We start from the raw sequence: 20,539 nt of genomic DNA, 5'->3' as shown, positions 1-20,539 counted from the left end.
TAAACCAGAGTTCTGAGTCAGACAAGAGGATAAATAACAGCCCTTCAGCTGCTGCTCCTGGCAGGCGAAACCAGGTACCATGACGCAGAGAGCACAATATAAGCTGTGAGGGGAACTAGAATGCAACACACCACCGCTATGGGTTGAGGAACAGAGGGAGCAGCACATGGAAACCAGCTCAAGTCAAATGTGGGAACCAACTTTTATTTTATTTACTTACTTCAGTTTACTTTTTTCCTTTACTTCTTTACTCCTTACTTTTTAATTTACTCTACTTTACTTTACTTTAGTTTATATTTTTAAGGTAACTTTTGACCACTAGTGCTGGATATAGAGCCGAAAGGAAATTATACTCTCTTATTCTACCCTAGTCTTTTTAAAAAAAAATCTTTATTGATTTCGGAGAGAGAAAAGGAGAGGAAGAGAGAGAGATAGAAACATCAGTGATGAGACAGAGTCATTGATCGGCTGCCTCCTGCACGCCCCCTGCTGGGAATCGAGCCAGCAACCCGGGCATGTGCCCTGACAGGGAATTGAACCTCGATCTCCTGGATCAAAGGTCAATGCTCAACTGCTGAGCTATGCTGGCGGGGCTCTATCCTAGTCTTAACCCTACATCTACCTCTTTTCTCATTAAGATCATGTAAAAATGGCAAAGACAGGTTGGCAGGAGAGGGAAAAATGCTACCATGTTTAGTAAATTTTATGAAAACTGTCTTAGAAGGAAACAATTTTCCCATAAATTTAAGTCCTACCTCTTTTAAAGCTCAATTCTCTTCCTCCACTAAGCTTTCCTGATTTGCTCAGATGAATGAAACCACTTCTTTCTCAGAACAACCAAGGCACTTCATGTATGTACCTCTGATGGCAGTTATCACTCTGTAAAATGGCAACTCAAAGTATCACTTTGCCCCTCAAACATTAAATGTCTCTCAGGTCAAGAATCCCGCTGACTCATCTCTGTCCCCTCCCAGCTGTTGTGGGAGGAATGTAGTGACAGGTGGCACCTTCTATGGGGGAAAGTGAGGCGCTATGGCTCAGAAACATCATCTCAACCAGTGAGTTCCCCCCTCACAGAAGTCACCCCTGGGAAACTGCATGGTACAAAAGGATAGCAAGAAAGTCAGAAGAATTGGTCACTGAGCTAATATGTCCCCCACAGAGAAGAAGTAACAAAGACACCTGTGCCATCTTTGCAAGTGATAGAGCCAATGTACCACTTTGGCTGTGGGTATTTTCTGGTTGAATGACTTCACATATGAAATAAGTTAATTTAATAAAGCTGCCAAGGCATAATCAGCTCCTGGGGACCACATGTAGATTTGAGGTTAAAAGCTACGTACTGCTTAGGGCAAGGGCAATGGCAATGGCAATCTGTGTGAATAAAATGCTTAATGAAAATATTCAATTTACATCACCCTTCACTCCATGCCATACACTGCACTTCCAAGACATATCCTCATCATGAAAGGTCATGTAGCATTCTGCTGGTCCTGTTCCCACCCCCTCTCTAGGACCATTTTTAAACAAACAAAGAAATGAAGACAGGGTAGCAGAGTGACAGATCCAGAAGAAAACAGGAAGGGACAGCTGAAGCAACAGTAAAGCTCAGAAGCTTCTCTACCTTCCCTCCTTCCCATGTATAGGATCTGGGTAAGGATATTTGAAATTTCTCCTTAATGTCTGAGAATCAGCCGAGTCTAGAATGATGAGAAATTTGGTGAGGACAGTTAGAAGAAAACATGTATATATATTCTGTCTGTATATATTTCAACAGTGTCTAAACATTTTTCCTCTGAGAAATAAATTTAATAGCCAAACCACATTTATATACTCACACTTATATATTTACTTACATACTTTCACTCAGTGAAATCCAATAAAGATTATTTTAATTTTAAATTTCCTGTATACGGACACTTGGTTCTATAGATCATAACCTGGGTCAAAACTACCTTCATTTACTGGTTGCTTACTATACTGTCCTGGGCCTCATATGCAGTCCATGGTGTAGACTTTAGGGAACATTAAGATGTTTAAGGTAGTTGTACAAGATTATAAATGATAAATTCCATGAGGACTGGGATTAGGTTTGCTCGACTCACCCAAGTCAGTGAAGAGTGGATTGCAGTAAGTACCTCTTCTCCTGATTCTTCAACTCTCCTACTTTCTCTTGATCATACAATGCCCTGGTTCTACCTTAAAATAGCAACTATTACTAACTTGTTATAACCCACAAGTTATAACATAAGTTGAAAAGACTTATATGGCTCTAGAATCCTAAATATATCAATACTCTTCTAGCTTGCCAAAAGGTGAACTATGAAATGGTAACTGCCTAATTTCAAAGTTTAGCATTCTGTGGAGCAGGTAAAAGTCATGAGAACACCAATTCACAGATCCCATGCTGTTGTCCATAAACTGAAGGCTGTAGCAGTCGGTGCCATGTGTAGTAAACTGAAAATTCACACAGCACCTGGGATTAGGAGTCTGTGAACAGATGGAGAACTGCCCCACCAATGACAAATGAAGGTGGCAAAAAGACTAATTGCCAGTAGGGAGAGCTCAGGATTCTTTTTTTGGGGGAAATGAATAAAAGTTTTATTTATTTATTTATAGAGAGAGTGGAAAGGAGGGGGAGAGACAGAGAAACATCGATGTGACAGACACATCGATTGGTTGCCTCCCGCACGCATCCCAACCGGGGCCAGGGATTGAGCCTGCAACCGAGTTATGTGCCCTTGACCAGAATCGAACCAGAGACCCTTCAGTCCACGGGCTGACACTCTAACCACTGAGCAAAACTGGCCAGGGCGAGCTCAGGATTCTTGAAAACTGTCTTCCTTCACCCTTATTCTTACTACTTTACCTCAAACTCTCTCCCTTTTCTGCTACCTTCAATGACCATGTCCTTCTTTGTTTCCCCTCCTTTCTTTCACTCTGGTACCCCAAAGGGCACATACACAAACTTTAAAGAGAAAAATGTTTATCTATAGGGTATCAAAGAAAGTGTAGCAATGGAAAGAGAGGGAGGGAGGACAAAAATAAGGGAAACAGCACTCTACATTTCTTTTCTCTTTGCACTGGACTGTGAAGATATTTTCTACGGGTGCTATCATCCACTGGGTGCAAGGAAAAGACAGAATGGTAGCTTCTCATTGATTTCCTCAGGAACCCTGGAGTAGCTACTGGCTTCCCTGCACTTCATCTGTCTGCTTCGAGCTCCACCCAGGACCCTCCGGGGATTGGGCCTGTCAGCTGAGATTAGTTTCCTTTAAAACTAATGGAAAATAATCTTTGTTTCCTTTACAGGATGAAACTGGCATCCGACTCTTATAAGTCTCACTATGATAACAATATATAAATGACAGACATCCATAACTCAGTTCAGAATCTGTGAATTTCAAGCAATATTCAAAATATGATCTTTCAGGTAGCAAGAATTTTTACAGTTTATTGCACTGGCTGAATAACAGAGATTTGCAGTTACCCACTCTAAGCAAGACTGGGAAAAGTAGGGCTAATCTAAGTCACAGGCAGTATAATTACAAAACTGAAAGGCCTGAGTTATTTCCTTACCTGGCTCAAAACTACGCCCTAGTACAAGTGTCACTGGGGATTATGGAAAGAGCTAGGAACAGGAAGAAGAGAGTAACAAATGATTACCAGGCAACAGAAAGAACTCCTAAATGATATTTCAGCTGTATAACAAAGCGAGTGAAACAACAGATTCATTTCAACTTGAGAAGAAGCAGCTAAGCCCCTTAAAATTATTTCTTGACTTCATTTTGAGAGATGACAAGATATGCTTTGTTTCTACAGTGAGATTCACTTTAATCTTACCTCTGGTAAGCAGAATTCAGGCACAGAATCCACAAATACATGACCTGAGCACTCCTTTAGCTCCTAAAAGAAATGAAAAGGAAAAAGTCTAGGACGAAATATCCAACAGATACAGCAACAAAGAAATTTCATCCCCAAAACAAACTTTCCATGAAGAATCACACACTGCTAGAGTTGGAGGGAAGCTAGAAGGTGATGTAGGCCAACTGTTTCCAGTTTAGGCTCAGGGAGGTTAGGTGTCTCATTCAGGATTAAAAATGCTGGTAGGTGGCCGGCTCAGGACCTGAGTGCTATTTCTTTATGCCGTTTGAGGAAGCCATGTGTCTACACATGCTGCTTCCATAATTCATGATCCGATGCTTGCCGAATAACAGTTATGTAGACCATACCAGCAACATCAGAATACTCTGGGAACACTGATGAAGTCAATGGGCCCTAAGACCCAAGGGATCGAAACTCTGGGGATGTGGTCATGGAACCTGTATTTATAACAAGCACCTCCAGCAATTTTGCTATTGCAATCAAGGGGCAAGGGGCAAGTAAGCAGGGAGATGAAGAATAGAGGGTAGGAATTAAACTACCCCCCCATCACCTTCATGAATATAATCTTTGTCCTTGCAGATCATACAATTTATCTGGGACTGATTATAAACCAAATGTAATCATTCAAAAGAAAAAAAGTATACTTGTAGTATAACTCCCCACCCTGCCCATGACCTACCACATTTGATATGCCTGTCTTAGTTTGCACTCCCTCACAAATATCCCTGAGAAAAGGGCAAGCGCAGGCTTATATGGAAGGTGCTGAAAACAGGGGGAGGAAGGGCAAGTGATAAAGGGAAAGGAAGATGGCCGATAATGGATGTGTTACTGAGCTATATATCACTGTGGGCAAGTGGGACTAAATCCATGGGGACACTCTGGTGTATCAGCATATACCTTGGAGTTATCCTACCCAGGGGCATGGAATCTGAGATATTTATATAGCAACTTCTGCATTTTACAGTTGCCGGAAAAACTCTCTGGCAAACCATCCAGGTACTGGCAGCTGAAGTACGGCAGAGCACACTGAAGAGACGTGAGTGGGCCACCGACAGGGTCTGCTACAATGCCTCCAGAAAGCCACCAGAGTTGCTGCCTTCCCTCACTGACCCTTGAAACTGAAATCTATGGAGAACTTTTTGTTCCATCAAGGTTAAAGCTATCTATGACTTCATAAAAAAATACAGTTTGGTTACAGTTTGCTCTTTCCAGAAAGAGAATTTTGTTCCACGGTGTTTTCATTAGTTACTGAACATATATTTCCATATATTCACATAAATGTATCTCTGTTTATATTTGAGTCTGAATAATTTTACTCTCAACCTTTATCTGAAGGTAGGCTATTAACTATATGTGTTTTTTTCCTTCAGAATTTTACAAGTCTCATATCAGAACCCTGATAGAATATTTTCTCCCCTTGCCTTTCACTGTAAACTCTGGTTCCTTTCCTTACAGGAATACCATTTAACCAGTGAAAGGCTGAGCCAAAAAGAGACGGCAAACAGTTCTTAATTACAATGCATCTGCCAGCTAAAAATAAATAAGCAATTATGTTTAATGGGAAAAGACTCCCAACTCCCTTAGGATGAGGTTAAAAATGATTGCAGACAAATCCTGGGAAATTTCAAAGCCCTGCCTGGTCTCAAACTGGCTACATAATCTTCTTCCCCACAAGGCTACATATCAGGGCATGCCTACCCCATGTGACAACACGTCCTCTGAGGCGCTCCCTCCCGGCTGCAGAAGCACGTTTGCCATTCTGCGCACTTACAATGTCACTGTATTCTATTCACCACTCTCTTCTAATGAAATGCTCTCAGTACCCAGGTGCGTCATTTTGCTCACAATGCACTGGTAACGGGATGCTTCTGAACCCTTCTCAGGGAGAATGATTTACAGGAGCAGAAGAGGTGGGCGGATTTCAGGTACACAGGTTCCTGAATGTCACATAATTTTATGGATTAACTGTGAGGGAAATCTCATTTCCAATTATGCACTTGGCTTGCACTTGAGGTTGGGGTGCAGTTCACAGGAATTAATTCTGTAAAAAGAGCACCTTTTTATTTAACAATATCTATTACAAGAAGTAATTGCCTTATTTAGATGAACCATTTTAAGGATCTTTAAACTTATTCAGTCTTTCAATTGTGAGGCTTGGGAAACAAAAAATTTAGAAGACTGAAAATGGCATGGATGAGCTCTGAAGCTTTTAACCTTTTACCTCTGATTTTTTTTTTTAAGTATAAAATTATAGTTTTAACATTTTTTGTACCCTTGGTCTCTCACATATAAGTTAACTGCCTAAGTAAAGATCTAAGGAAGAAATTACTGTGAAGATAATCTAATGTCAAAAACTTAATAGCTAGAAAAAAGAAGCAATTTAAGTCACTTACTTAAAGCCTTGCTAGTCAGTGATTAAAGTCAATAGGACCCCAAATCTTAGATTCTAGAACTATGTTCTTTTTTCCACAGCCTATGAGAGTGTCCATCCTAGGCTACCAGGAAAGGCTGGAGTAAGATCAGAGATCATAGTCTGAAAGGCCTCTACACAAATTTACCTAAGAACATGTTTTTACCCCACCCCACCCCAGAAACCACTGCCTGGGTAGTTAAACACCCAGCTCCTCAGTATGTTCCTCACATGGCAGCCAAAGTGACCTGATCAGACTGCGACACTGCCCTCCCCAGCCTTCTGTGGTCTATCCTCAGCCCCAGAGACATACGCTTTACAATGCCCCACCTGACCTGACCCCACCCCGATGGAAGTTTAAAACTCACATACTTGAGAGGATTTTAAAGTTATTTTTTAAAAAATTTACTCCTTCCAGTCATAGAGTAGGTGGAATTCTCTAATAAGTACCACCTTTGAAAATCTCATTGTAATTGTAAAAATAGTAGTTTTCTTTTTTGTGGTGATAAAATGTATTTGCAGCTGCAGCTCTTAGATTTTTTCACATGAGAAAACTGGACCTGAAACTGAACAAGGATTCCCTAAAAGGCTCTTAAAAACAATAATCACCAAGTACTAAAGACCTTACATGGATCTTGGGATTTTTCAGGAAGAATACTTTGGGGGGAAGGAGGAATGAGCCCATCAATCATATTACTGTTGGGTGGCCCTGGTATGACAAGAGGGTTTTCCACTGGGTATAGAGACACTTCAGTTAATCATTACCTTGTCCAAGAAAACATTTCCATCCTTTAGGGACCAGCCAGGAAGATTAGACAGCCTGGGACTGCAAAACAAAAGATTAAATTATCCTAAATAGATTATAATCCTTAGTAATTTCAAGGTGACTGTATTGTCTCCATAAAGTTAAAAACAGCTTGAAATTATTGGCAGCAATGCTCACCCAAAATACTAATTAAAAAGATAAAAAAGAACCCTGTTGTATCAAGCTTAAGAACTATGTGGCAATGGATCATTAAAAAGCCAAATAATTTAGCACTAAATTGGGAAAATTGAAAGAACATTATGCAGAACAATAAAGAAAAAGGAAAGATAAGGCATTAGAGCATTTTATAGTTTTCCAGTCACTGCCCCCGACTTCAACTGGCTTGTGTTTGATGACAAACCTGAGGGGGAGGCCACGTGGGATCAGCATCTATAGGTGAGAAAGACTCAGAGAGAGAGGTCAGGGGCTCTGACAAGAACTCTTAGCTGCCTACCAGCCAGAATTCACTGCACACGAAAATCCCTGAGTTCTAGTCAAATTCACATTCTGGATTCATTGCTTATAAGTGGATTTGTCACTTGTCACCTGTGGCTTGAGTTTCCAATTCTGGAAAATGAAGCTAGTTTTCCTAAGTGTTACAAAATGATGCCGTAACTAAGTGAATAATTTCTGAAAGGTGAGGTTAATTTCACATTATACATATGACACATTAATATAGTATGGATTTAGAAATCAATCACTTCTGGTAACCTCAGGTTTAACTGTGTGCCATTAGTTGACCAGAGGAATTATGTTGGTAGGCGAAAATGCAAATAGTTCACACACACAAAAATGCTGTAAAAGAAAAACTTAATGGTTAAGGTGATGTGTGAAGAAAAAGCACATCAGGAGTATGAGCTGAATGGCAAAAGGCATTTAGCAATTCACCACAAAACTAGCCTGTGAAGTAAAAATTAAGGGCAAAGTAAGGGTGGGGGACTAAAAGACTATAATCAGAAACCAAATAATATATAGTCCCTTATCCTCTTGCCAAAATAATTTTATCAGATTCTGATTTTATAAGTAAGTGATAGGTATGAAAGTAAAATAGAAAGATAAATATCTTCTAGGAAAGGTTAAAAACCTGGAAATACATGCATCTAATTTTTAAAAATGTAAAAAATTTGGGGGTAACTTGTAATTTTGAAAGAATTCCAAACTTAACAGAAAAGTTGTAAAGATGTAAGTACAATAAAGTCCCACACACCCTTTGCCTAGATTCACGGTTTACATTTTGCTTTTATTAATCAAAAAAGTAAGAATTTTGGATTTCATAGTTGAGAATAAAAATCACTACTAGGAGAATCAAATTTGGTTGGTATAAATTATAACTGATAAGCTTTAAAAAAAAATCTGAGAGTTTTCTGTTCTAACCTCTCACAGAAATATTCTATTGTCACTAGCTATTTAATTCCCATCTCACTTCATAGTCATATGTCTTTCTTCATTTATAGACTTCTTCTTTTTTAAAGAATGTATTTACTATCAGATCAGTTTAAAAGTGTAATGACAAGACAATGTGTACTGTTTTCATTTCACCCATGCTAACTCTAAAAGAAGGTTGTAAATATCCACTTCCCTTTACAAAGAAAACTGGGTCAAAGTACATGCATTCTCTCTGCTCCCCATCAGACACACATGAATCAGCCTTCATATTAGAGATGACTGACTCAGTTAGTTGTCCTCAACAAATGATTAGAAATGGTACATTGCTTATTAGAAAAGTTGTGTTTTTTTAAAGTAAAAATTTCAGGTATTGTGTTTTTATATCATTTTTTTATACCATAGCCTTCTATGAAATACCTATAGTCATTCTGGATTTGAGAAATTGCCAGTAGATGGGACGGAAAGCATGACCGCGTTATAACAATGGCGTCCAAGATGAAGAGCCACAGAAATGTGTCACCCAATGGCAAAGGGATGTTGACTACAGGGATAGAAATATTTGGTTACTGAGTTCCAATGAGTTAATGACTAAACCATAAAGAGTTTGTAAACTTTAAGCAATGAAAGGGAAAGGGACTTATTGTTTTGCTCTTAATGATTACAAAATTTGTGTAAGTTTTTTAAACAAGGAAACAAAGGAGCCTCTCCACAGAAATCTACTTTAATAAAATATAGGAGGTGAAGATATTAGAAAAATTATGATTCTAGATGAACACATCTTTGCATCCACTATTTAACAATAATTTCTTAGGAAAAAAAGATGCCACTAAAAATATTAGTAAAAAAAAAAAATGCATATAAATTTTTTAAAAAATTGATAAAATATTCCCATAAGTAAATAAATAACCTCAGGCACTTAAAAGTAATCTATTACCTAGAAAAATAGTGAATCATAGAATAAATATGGTATGCAATTCATATTTTCTTTATACTTTTCATTTTTCCAGTTTCCTACTTTGAAATACATTACTTTTATGATCAGAAAATAATGAAAGAGGCATGATTACATTCATTCATTAAAAAATATTTATAAAACTTACTCTGAGCAAAGTATGCAATGTGCAAGAACATGACAGTAAATAAAATAATCCTTGAGTTTTAGTTTACACTAGTACAGGGAGATAGTAACCAGCAATTACAATAGAAGAAAATAAAAGCTACGACGGGTAAGTAGAAGGTGTTACGGGCTCAGGCAGGAAGGGCAATTCTGACAGTGTGCAGTGGTGTGGAGAGCAGGGAATAGGAGCTGCAAGGTAAAGGTGGAGGAGGTCTTTCCAGAAATGGGAAAGAGGGACCAGCCTCATTGCTGGTGGTGTTGTAGGAGAACAAGGTGTTCAGCTTTACTCATTCGTTAATGAATCTTTATTTATGTGTCAAGCCTGAATGTGCTGGTGATATGACCACAAGCAAAACATACCTGTCCTTCTGGAGGACAGACATATCAAGTATCACATCAACAGAGACAAGCTGCTAAAAATGATGAGGCAGTATAGTACAAGGCACCACATTTGCTAATGATGGTCTGGGCAACATCAAAAGACTTGCCTGGGTCTATGATGACTGAGGTGAGATTAGGACAGTAGAGTCCAGGAGAAACTGGGTCAAGGGGCAGGGTTTGGAGGGAACAGAGAAAGTAGGCAGCTACAAGGTTCAGTACTTGCCCCCCTCCCCCCTTATTCTCACCAGACTCTGGCATGGACATCTTACATAAAAGATGGTTCAAATGAAATTTCAAGAAGAGTCCCATACACTACTTCCCTCTCATCCAACTAGAATGCCATCTCCATGTCCTTTCTGTACAGAAACTGGAGTCATAAATGATCTGAGAGATAAGCTCAAGCTAAATAGGCTAAAGGAGGGTGGGATGGAGGAGGGGAAGAAGAGCCTTCATGGTGAAGAAACAGTGTGTGACTTCCTGGGCATGAGATAAGATTTCTTTGAAACTGAAAGGAAACAAAGAGCAATATACTAGAGGGACAGGCATAAAGCTTAATACACCAAGATGTAACCTAACAGCAATGAAAGACCATTGTTTTAAGTAAGTGAGAGGTAAGATTAGATTTGTAATTCTAAAAGATGGTTCTGAAGAAAACTGACATCATGTTCCTTCTGATAGATAACATATACCATCATTTGTTTGGCATTCCTACCAAAAATAATCCCAATCTAATCACGAGAAACATCAGACAAACCCAAATTGAGAGATGCTATATACAATAATCTGCCTGTACTCCTAAAAATGATGGTCGTAACAGACTGACAGAAAGATGGCGAAACTCTCAGATTAAAGGAGACTAGAGACATGACAACTAAATGCAATGTGATCTGGAGTGGTTCCTGGGCCTGCTTTGCTATTTTTCTTTTTTGCTATAAAAGGCATTATAGTAAAATATGAATTGGTGTAACCTGGGAAGTATGAATAAGGTATAAAGCTTAGGTACTAGTATGATATCAATGTTTCCTGATTTTGATTACTGTACTGTGATTAGGTAGAGAATGTCCGTCTTAGAAAAGAGGCACTCGATTATGTAGGCGGTAAAGGAGCATCATGTCTGTATCTTTGAAATGGGTCAGAAAAATTACATGCATGCACATACAGAAAAAACAACAAAGCAAATGGGAAAGATGTTAACAACTGATAAGAAAAACTGGGATTTGTTTGTGTTATTGCAACTTTTCTGTAAATCTGAAGTGATTTCAGGGTAAAAAGTTACACAAAAAGATGACTTTAGATTCAGGCAGGAGCAGGATAAGAACTGAAGGAAGTGGTCTGGAGGCTTTAGCACTAATTCCTGTAAAAGAGGATAATGACTATAGCAGCACCGAAGGGAAGTGATCCTAGAGCTCTTCAGAAGGTAGAAATGCCAAGGCTTACTGAAAGAGTTGATACGAGGAGCAAGGAAGAGGGCATATCTAAGTTAACTCCCAGTTTTCTGGATTTTATAACAGGATACCATTCACTAAGATAGGTACTCCCCAAACAGGTCTGGGAGTGTCTGCTCTCCTCTTCTGGACCAAGTCTAATAATGAACTCAATTTGAGGTACACCGAGTTCTGAAGAGCCTTCAAAGGCACATCAAGGAGAGAAACTTTGGATATATGAATATTTTGGCTATTTGAATCTGGAGCTCAGGAGAGAATTATTACCTAAAGATACACATTTATAAGTTATTGTTTGGATGGTTATGGAAGCCCTGAGCATTTATTAAATTCCTTTGGTGGAGACTCTGATGGCCAAGCACTGGATATTAAAGAATTTTGATATGTGATGGCAGTTAGAGAAAGATGAATCTCCAAAACAGACAGAAGAGGAAGAGTCAGATATGTAAGAGGAAAAAGGAATGCATTACCATGGAGGAGAGTGCTGCTGAGCTGTCAAATAGGATGAACACTGACACAGGTGCATCAGAGCTAATGACATGGAAGCCATTTGTGACTTCAGGGAGAGGTGTTCTGGGGGCGGTTTGGGGAAAAGCACAGACTGGAGGAGTTAGGGATGCTGAAGGGAAAAGCAGAGTTGAGAGAAGGTGAAAAATTTCTTTTCTTAAATTTTATGTTAGAAGTGACTGAGTATAATTAAATGGGGAAAACTGAGTTAAGATGGAAGAGTTAAAGATAAAGGAAAGATTATAATTAATAGTGAGATGACTGAGAAGGTGAGAAGGGTTGGAATCCAGGGAAGAAAAAGGGATTCATTCCTATGACAAATATTTACTGAGAAGCTACTACATGCTAAGAACTGTTTTAGGCACAGAGGATACAGTGGAGAAATAAAATCCCTGCCCTTATGAAACTTACCTTGTAGCGGAGAAGACAATATATAAACCAAATATGTATATATAGTGCAATGATAAGCACTGTGAAGAAAAATGAAGTTGAGGTGAGGGGATAGGGAGAAACTGGGGATACTGTTTTAGCCGCGTATTTCTCAAAGGTTTCCGAACTGAGCAAAAGATACTTTTTGAAAGAAGCTATGTGGGCTGCCAATCACTCCACTAGAATAACCTGCCTCTGAGAGAAAACTAATGACAAGGGGTAGGCAGAAGTGGATGCTAACGCCGAGCCAGGGCTGTGAGGACACAAGCGTTAGGCAGAGGAGAAACAGGAAAGGGAAAGCACGCGGCCAGGACTGTCTGCCCAGCTTAGGTTTTGAACACCGAGGTCATTTGTGACCCAACAGAGAATGCAGGCCCCCTTTTAGAAGCCTTTGCAGTACTTTGTATTTTTCTTAGTAATTATCAATGAGTATAGTTTTTTTTAAATGAAATCTTCAACTGTGTAATTCTTTCTCCCTTGACAGACTATAAGCTCCATGAGGAAAGGAAAGGTGTCTTGTTCATGTCTATATCCCCTTGTCTAGCACAGTGCAGAGTCTCAATAAACACCAAATAAATGAACGTTTTAGTCTTTGGGGGTAGGGGGAAAGACAATAATTTCAGGCTACTTTAATAAGAAATAAACTGTCTGTCATTTTTATTGAGAAATATATGTGAGGCAGTGCCTAAACCAATTATTAACATATATATATATATTTTCTTCCTGTGGATGGTAAATGTGTTTCTAAGTGCAGGGTGTGACTATAACTGAATTTTAGGAGCTCTGCATAAAATGTAAGCTGGAATTATCTTTGACCTTGTCCCCATCACCTATTATAGCACTTAGCTTGGGGGGGGGGGGGGGGAATCAGTGGTTGATTTTTATTTTTTCTAGATGGTTCATAGGGTTATCATTATGAATAATCATTGCATACAGTGATGTCTTCAGGAGTGAATGAAATGCATCAGATGGTTTACTTAGCTTGCTACCTGCTTTTGAGCTCTTAAGTTTGCTTTAGATAGCTTTCTGATAGCTCTTGTATATGGTATCACTTTTTGCTACTGGGACCAATTTGCTTTTAAAAGTTACCAATTCTTTTATAAACTGCTGCTTCTAAACAGCAAGCTTCCTAGACAAAGTCTTAGAATAAATAGTGCTGACTGTAGGCATGGGATAATCTATCTGCTTTAAGACACGGACTTTGGCTTTATATCTGATTCTAAGATATTTACAGCTGACTAGTATAAAAATAGTGCATAGCTACCTATCAAAAAGAACTGTCAGGCTCTGTGATGTCAAGTCCCTGCAAAGGCAGTTAAGTGATTCTAAAATTCAATTCTTGGGCTCATCAGTTGACCATTTATCAGCTCTTATATGAATTAGCAAGAAAGATGAAATACACATGACCTCACTTGCACTGAGCAGTTGCAGGGACATTTTACAGAAGCTCAGAAGTTATAATAAAGAAGTCAATCAATAAATCAATACAACACTTTCCATCAACCCAGCCAAAAGGAAATTATTTTGATGAAGAACATATTTTTAAGGGAACAAAGTAAACTTAGGACAACACACAGGTACTGGTAACCTTTATATATAAATGGGTACCATTTTTCAGCAAACTAAAGCTCATTTTGTCTCAGATGCATCAGCACGTACCTTTGAACAAGTGGCAAAGGAAGGAAATTGAGGGTGGAAGTCATGTCCAGTCCACAGTCCAACATAATGGTGGTTGATTTGAATTTGAGCACATTGCATGGTAAGGTTGGGTGCCCCGACAGGCAATACTGAAAAAAATTTAAACCACTTTTATCAATAATCAATTACCAAAAAAGCCTAAAAAGTACAGTAAATTAAGTAAAACTGATTTCTCTCACAAGAACAGTGTGTAAATTCATGTAACTTTCTATGTGGCTTTCTCCCTTTTACAGCTCTGAACACCACTTCCTCTAGCAGTTCCAAATACTCAAAAGTCTCAGATCACAGCTTATTTTTTTATAGGGTACAAAGTTGTATCTCAAGCAAGCGTAGTTTGGGAGGGGCTATAATTATTTGAAATAGAAAGTTTCCAAACTATAATTACCTGGTCCACTCTCACATGACACTTCCAAATTCCCACAATCTCACTGTAACTAAGTACTGACTAAAGCTGCGGAAGCCAATTAAATTCTAAGCCAGATCCTCAAACTGTGCTACCAGTTTAGTTTTCTCCTCCTGTAAAGAAGTCAAGTGATTTTCCTCAAAGATGAATGGCTGGGAAGGGTTAACAAACAAGCATCAGTGAGGGGTGATGGCTCGGCCCAGTAAGAAAAATGACACAAAAGGACAAGCAACTTCCCTGATGTGCAGATACTAAGCAGGAGAGAGGGATACCTGCTCCCAGCCAATCAAGAGTCTCTTGTCTGTGGCAGCAGACCTCAGAAGTCAAAGGCACACAAGCCACAGTGGAGTGTTTAAAGGAGAGTGATGAGGCAAGACAATACACTGACCTCAAACATTTCTCATGTCCTCCTCCGTGTAGTGGGGATGAAAGATATGCCACACTGAAAATTATTTATATGGGATGTGCCCTGTGTCACCTTTTGTAATTTGGTTGCTGCTCTGAAGGAAAAAAAGGAAAGAAGAGGGAAAAGACTTTTCCTCCACTTTTAAAGTCATCACGTACAGCAAAGCCGGGAAAATGGAGGGACCGATGTTCTTAATCCTTTGACAAGTACATTCTTCCTTTCTGATTTAAGTACAAGCCCAGGACGAGCCAGAGTAATGTGACATCAATGCCTGGCCCCACGTGGCCAGAGCAGCTCAGGCTGTCTTCCTAGGTATTTGTTGCTCTGCTGGCTCTGTCACAGAATAAAAGTCCTACTTTTCTCCAGAGGACATTACAGGGACTGATTTTTTAAAACTGCATGTTCTAAAAAGTATAAGACCAAGATCCAAAAAAATTGTATTTTGCAAGCTTTTTTATTCCCAGTTTATGTATGATGATTGTATTTCCCAAACCAAAAATTCGCAACTAATGGTCTGAAAGAGTACAAAGATACTTATAAGGAAAACCGTACAAATTATTTAAAATTGTAATTGTCCTTACAAAGTCCAGGGAGCATGATCTGGGCCATTATACTTTGCATAAGTTCATTCTTTTTCTGTATCAGAATTACAGAAAAATATTTCCCAACTAATCCCTACCCCTATCCTCCCTCCAGTTCCCCATTGCTAGCTTGGTCTTATCCCTATCTAAGAATTGTTAAAGATAAACTGTCGCAAAATGATCAAAAAGCATCACGTTAAACTTTTGCCAAATATGTCAAATGTTCTGATGGGAGCTTTCCTATATTTCTCCTTTAAAAAAAAAAACCAGATATTCAGAAAAGCCTAAAAAGAAATAAAATGAAATGTATATAATGGTTATCTCTGGGTGGAAAGATATGGTATAATTTTCTTCTTTCCGTTTTCTGTATTTTCCAAATGTTTTACAATAAGCATTTACTACATTCATATAATTAGAAAAAAATATGATTAAAACAAAACTGGAAGTCTAGTCAGCAACAGTGAATGACCAAATTTTTCTTCATTTTTAACTCTAAATTATAAATAACTAGTTATGCAAGAAGACAGAAGATCGACATGTAAAAGCTGCCGCTCAAAAGACTGGAGGCAAGAGAATTTAGCTGAAAGACTACATTTGCTCCTGTCACACAAGGATAAAGAAAGGTGAGGAGCAATTTACAAGGGCCATAACTGAATGGAAGATTTTTAGAGCATCTACTGAAGGAGTGCCAACCTTGATCGCACTAGTTCTGTATTTAAGAATGAGAAAATTGAGCTTTACAGAGTTGAGTGGATTGTCTGAGAGACGCCAAAGACACAGCAAAGTTCCCTGCCTCTAAAAATCCCACTCATCTTTCCCAAATTGCACTGCTCACTTTGTGGGTCAATGGAGTCTCCTAAGACATGGTGACTGTCCCAGGTTCACACAACCAGTAACTGAGGCACCTGAAAGATTCCCGAAGTTTGCCTGTCACCAGTGATGTTCTCTGCACATTTCTAATATGCTGCCTGCAATCACCATGAAATGGGTACACAGAAGTATTAACCAATCATATGATTTTAATTTTAAAATTAGAAGAAAATCTGCATTACAAAAAGTTTGAAAAATAGCAGAAAGAAAAATTGTACCCACAATCATTTTCCTATTCTCTGTCTTTTTTCATATTTGTAAAAGCTGTAATTTTAGTGCCTATACTGCTCTGCATGCTGCTTTTAAAATACATGACTGTTTTCTTTCTCTATGTTGCATATTTCATTTTTATTGGCTGCCTAAGTAAATATGCCATTGCTTGTTTAATCATTCCCTACTGCTGGACATTTAGGGTTGCTTCCATTCACTCTATTACAAAGATAGCTGTGGTGATCACTTTAACGCTTAAGGTTTTTTCCATACCGGACTATGTTTTTAGAGGATTCCCAGAAATGGCATTAACTAGGTCAAAAAATATGAGCATTTTATGACTCTTGAAATATGTGCCAAAATGCTTTCCAAAAAAGGCTGTACTTATTTACAATGTCATCAGTAATATATCAGAAGATCTGATTCACTGCTTATTCCCATCAGCATTATGGTCAAAACCACCTAGAATCTACACTAAAATGCAGCTATAACGTTAGTAGTAGCTGTATAGAAGCAATTAAATGGCCCTAAACAGGAAAGTCAACTACTTGAGAGGCAGTTTGGAGAAATGATTGAAAGCAGGGAGTTTGAAGACTGCCTGTGCTCAAATTCTGGTGGCGCTTGTTATTACCATGTGATTTTGGGAGAGTTAACTCCTCAAAGACACAGTTTCCTCATAGGTAACATGTATTAATTAATAGAAGCTACCCTCCTAAAGTTGTGAGGACTAAATGAATGAATACGGCACTCGACACAGAGCCTGTGCTATTAGTTTTTCTTTTTTTAAAAATATTTTGATTTATTTTTAGAAGGAGAGGAAGGGAAAGAGAGAAACATCAATGTGAGAGAGAAACATCGATCAGCTGCCTCCTGCACGCCCCTTACTGGGGACTGAGCCTGCAACTTGGGCATGTGCTCTGACTAAGAATCGAACCAGTGACCTTTCAGTGCACAGGATGACACCCAACCAACTGAGCCACACCGGCCAAGGCTCACTATTAGTTTCTATAGTTATAGAATCACTAAGGGGCTGAAGATGCCACCTAAATTTGGGGGGTAATAATTTACAGCATTTTAGAGAAGCAATTCTACTCTAGAGTGGCTTAGACAGGTAAACCAAATGAACAATTTTACAAATACTGTCGATTGCTAGTTTGTCCCCCAGGAAGATACAGTCACCACTGCGTTCAGAATGAATATTCTAGCCAACACAGGTTTTACAATTTTAATTTTTTTCGAGCTTAACAAGCACATTAGCAATGCTTTCATGTTAATTTTATTTCTACTTAAGAGAGTTAAAGTGAATCAGAGTTTTATATGATATAATAAATCTCACAGCCCCAATATGAAAGGCAACTACTTAAAATTTTTAAAAAATTCTCAGCCAAGGATATGTTTGTATTAATTTATTTTAGAGAGAGAGGAAGGGAGAAAAAAAACACATCAATGTGAGAGTGCAACATCGACTGGTTGCCATCCCCCTGTATGCACCCCAACCAGGGGATCAAACCAGCAACCTAGGTACATGCCCTGACCTGGAATCGAACCCACCACTTTTTTTTTTTTTTTTGGTGTAGTCATACCTTTGAGTTTATTAAGCCACAATTACTGCATCCTCTGCAACCTTTTTTTTTTTTGGTGTACTGGATGATGCTCCAGCAACTACTTTTTAAATATTATTTTTATTGAATTTATTGGGGTGACACTGGATAATAAAATTGTATTAGGTTTCAGGTGTACAATTCTTTAATACATCATCTGTATATTGTATTGTGTGTTCACCACCCCAAGTCAAGTCTCCTTTTATCACCATTTAGCCCCCTTTACTCTCTTCTATCTCCCCCTATTCCCCTGGTAATCACCATATAGATAATGTTGTCTATGTCTATGAGTTTGGGGTTTTTTTGTTCTTGTTTTTTTGCTTAGGGAGGCAACTACTTTAGACTCTTATAGCTTTTTCTCCTAGTTACCTCTATATTTTTCAATAATATGGTTATACTGTTATTTCTTAAGTTTTAGCTATTACTATTTATTGATTTTTTTCTACTATGAAAACTATCCACAAGTTGATGACACTTTTGCTCTGTTTTGTAATCAAGATATGTACAAAAGGATTCCTATCATGTTTAAATAAAGGCACATGAAGGCAACTGCCAAATTCCTTGGACTAGATAAATTTCAAAGGAAAGAGAAGTTAGTGTAATTAACTTCTGAATGTATTGATCATTAATTACCATCAATTAAAGCACTGTGTATTGGTTTAATTCTATGGTTTTTTACTCAGTGCTATGTAAATAAAAGAAAGATGTGTCTTAAGAGCAATGTAAAGTCAATGAATTATTTTACACTATTTTTTTTTATAGTTAATAATTATTTACCAACATTTTAACCAATTTCTTTCCTCACCATACCTTCTTGTATCTCATTTCTTCCTTTTGGGTTCAACTCCTTTCTTCCTTTAGTATACCACCTTTAGTGATGGTGTTCAAAAGGTCACCTCTTAGACATTACTCTGGACATTTCTTAATTTTGACTTTACTCCTCAGTAGTGATGGTGGTGGAATTATAGGGTAGCAAATTACCACAGAGCACTAAATATATTAATCCAACTGTCTTCTGGCATATATTACTGCTGATGAGAAATCTGCTGCCCGCCTAACTGCTGTTTCATTATAGGTTTCGATTAAAATCTTCTTTGCCATTAATGTTCTGATCTTTCATTAAAATGTACATAGGTATGACTTTCTTTTTTTCGGTTAATGCTTCTAACATACGAGGACTCCTCTTTCACTACTGTGAAAAAAAAAATCAGCCATTATCATTTTGAATATTGTCTCCCATTGTTTCTAGCTCCTATTAGTGGAATGCCTATATAATGTAAGTTGTAATGTTTCATTTTACATGACTAAATTACCCATCCATATTTTGCTGTTTAGCTCTGCATAGTGCATTCTGGATACTTTCCTCAGCTCTATCTTAGAGTTTGCTAATTCTTTAGTGGTATCAAATCTGATGTTTAACTCACCTAATGAAATTTTCTTTTCAACAACTGTCTGCGTTTCTAGAAGCTCTCTTTTTTGGAAAAAGTAGCATTTTGCCTGGCCAGTGGGGCTCATTGATTAAGCATTGACCTGTGATCCAGGAGAATGAGGTTTGATTCCCGGTCAGGGCACATGTCTGGGTTTTGGGCTTGATCCCCAGCAGGGGGTGGGCAGGAGGCAGCTGATCAATGACCCTCTCTCATCACTGATGTTTCTACCTCTCTCTCTCTCCCTCTCCCTTCCTCTCTGAAATCAATAAAAACATGAAAAAAGAAAGTCCCTTTTATTGGTTTGATATCTTCACACATGTCTTAACCACTTTAAAATATTACTTTTAGACTCTCCATCAGACTGTACAATTGTCTCAAATTCTTGGGAGTCTTGTAACGTCTGCTGATTCTAACTCATAGTGAATTTCACTACTACTATTTTAAATTTTGAATGGTAATCACATCTTTGGTGGGGTTGTATCTGTGGGAATTCTATGCAGAATGAATTGGGGCAGGTCCTCAAAAAATACTACCATCTTGAAATCAATTTTTATGTTGATTTCTCAGGTTGAGTATCCACACTATATAGCGGTGCACAGAAAAAACTTTCAATACTCTCAAGGCATTGGTCCAAGCTCTTTGAAGAGATGATCTGCCTTATTGACCTGATGTGCAAGTGAATGATATTTTTTTAGTACTCCTTTCATTGAGTATATAGCCCTTGGAGTTTTCTGATTACTGATTTTAAAATATGCTTTTCTGAATATTACATCTATTTTTTTTTTAATCCTCATCTGGGGACATTTTTCCATTGATTTTTAGAGAGAGTGGAAGAGAGGGAGGAAGGGGAGAGACAGAGACAGAGAAACATCGATGTGAGAAAGACATTGACTGGTTGCCTCCTGCATGCACCCTGACCGGGGCTGGGGACTGAGGCTACACTGAGGTATGTGCCCCTGGGAATCAAATTCGAGATCC

General features: G+C 38.3%; 1 protein-coding gene across 1 annotated transcript in view; it reads right to left on the bottom strand.

The window, feature by feature from the left end:
- INTS9 (integrator complex subunit 9) overlaps positions 1–20,539 on the bottom strand; it is an 82,947-nt gene that overhangs the window by 40,083 nt on the left and 22,325 nt on the right. Inside the window, exons 2-4 of the mRNA XM_016213861.2 lie at positions 14,022–14,149; positions 7,061–7,121; positions 3,844–3,906 (exon numbers count right to left, since the gene is read on the bottom strand). Of these exons, the coding sequence (XP_016069347.1) occupies positions 3,844–3,906; positions 7,061–7,121; positions 14,022–14,149 (252 nt within the window). The remainder of the gene's footprint in view (positions 1–3,843; positions 3,907–7,060; positions 7,122–14,021; positions 14,150–20,539) is intronic.

This window comes from Miniopterus natalensis, chromosome 4 (genome assembly GCF_054644295.1).
Source record: "Miniopterus natalensis isolate mMinNat1 chromosome 4, mMinNat1.hap1, whole genome shotgun sequence".
NCBI classification, from domain to species: domain Eukaryota; kingdom Metazoa; phylum Chordata; class Mammalia; order Chiroptera; family Miniopteridae; genus Miniopterus; species Miniopterus natalensis.
The sequence above is the reverse complement of the archived record's forward strand: the minus strand, read 5'-3'. Positions and strand labels throughout refer to the sequence as shown.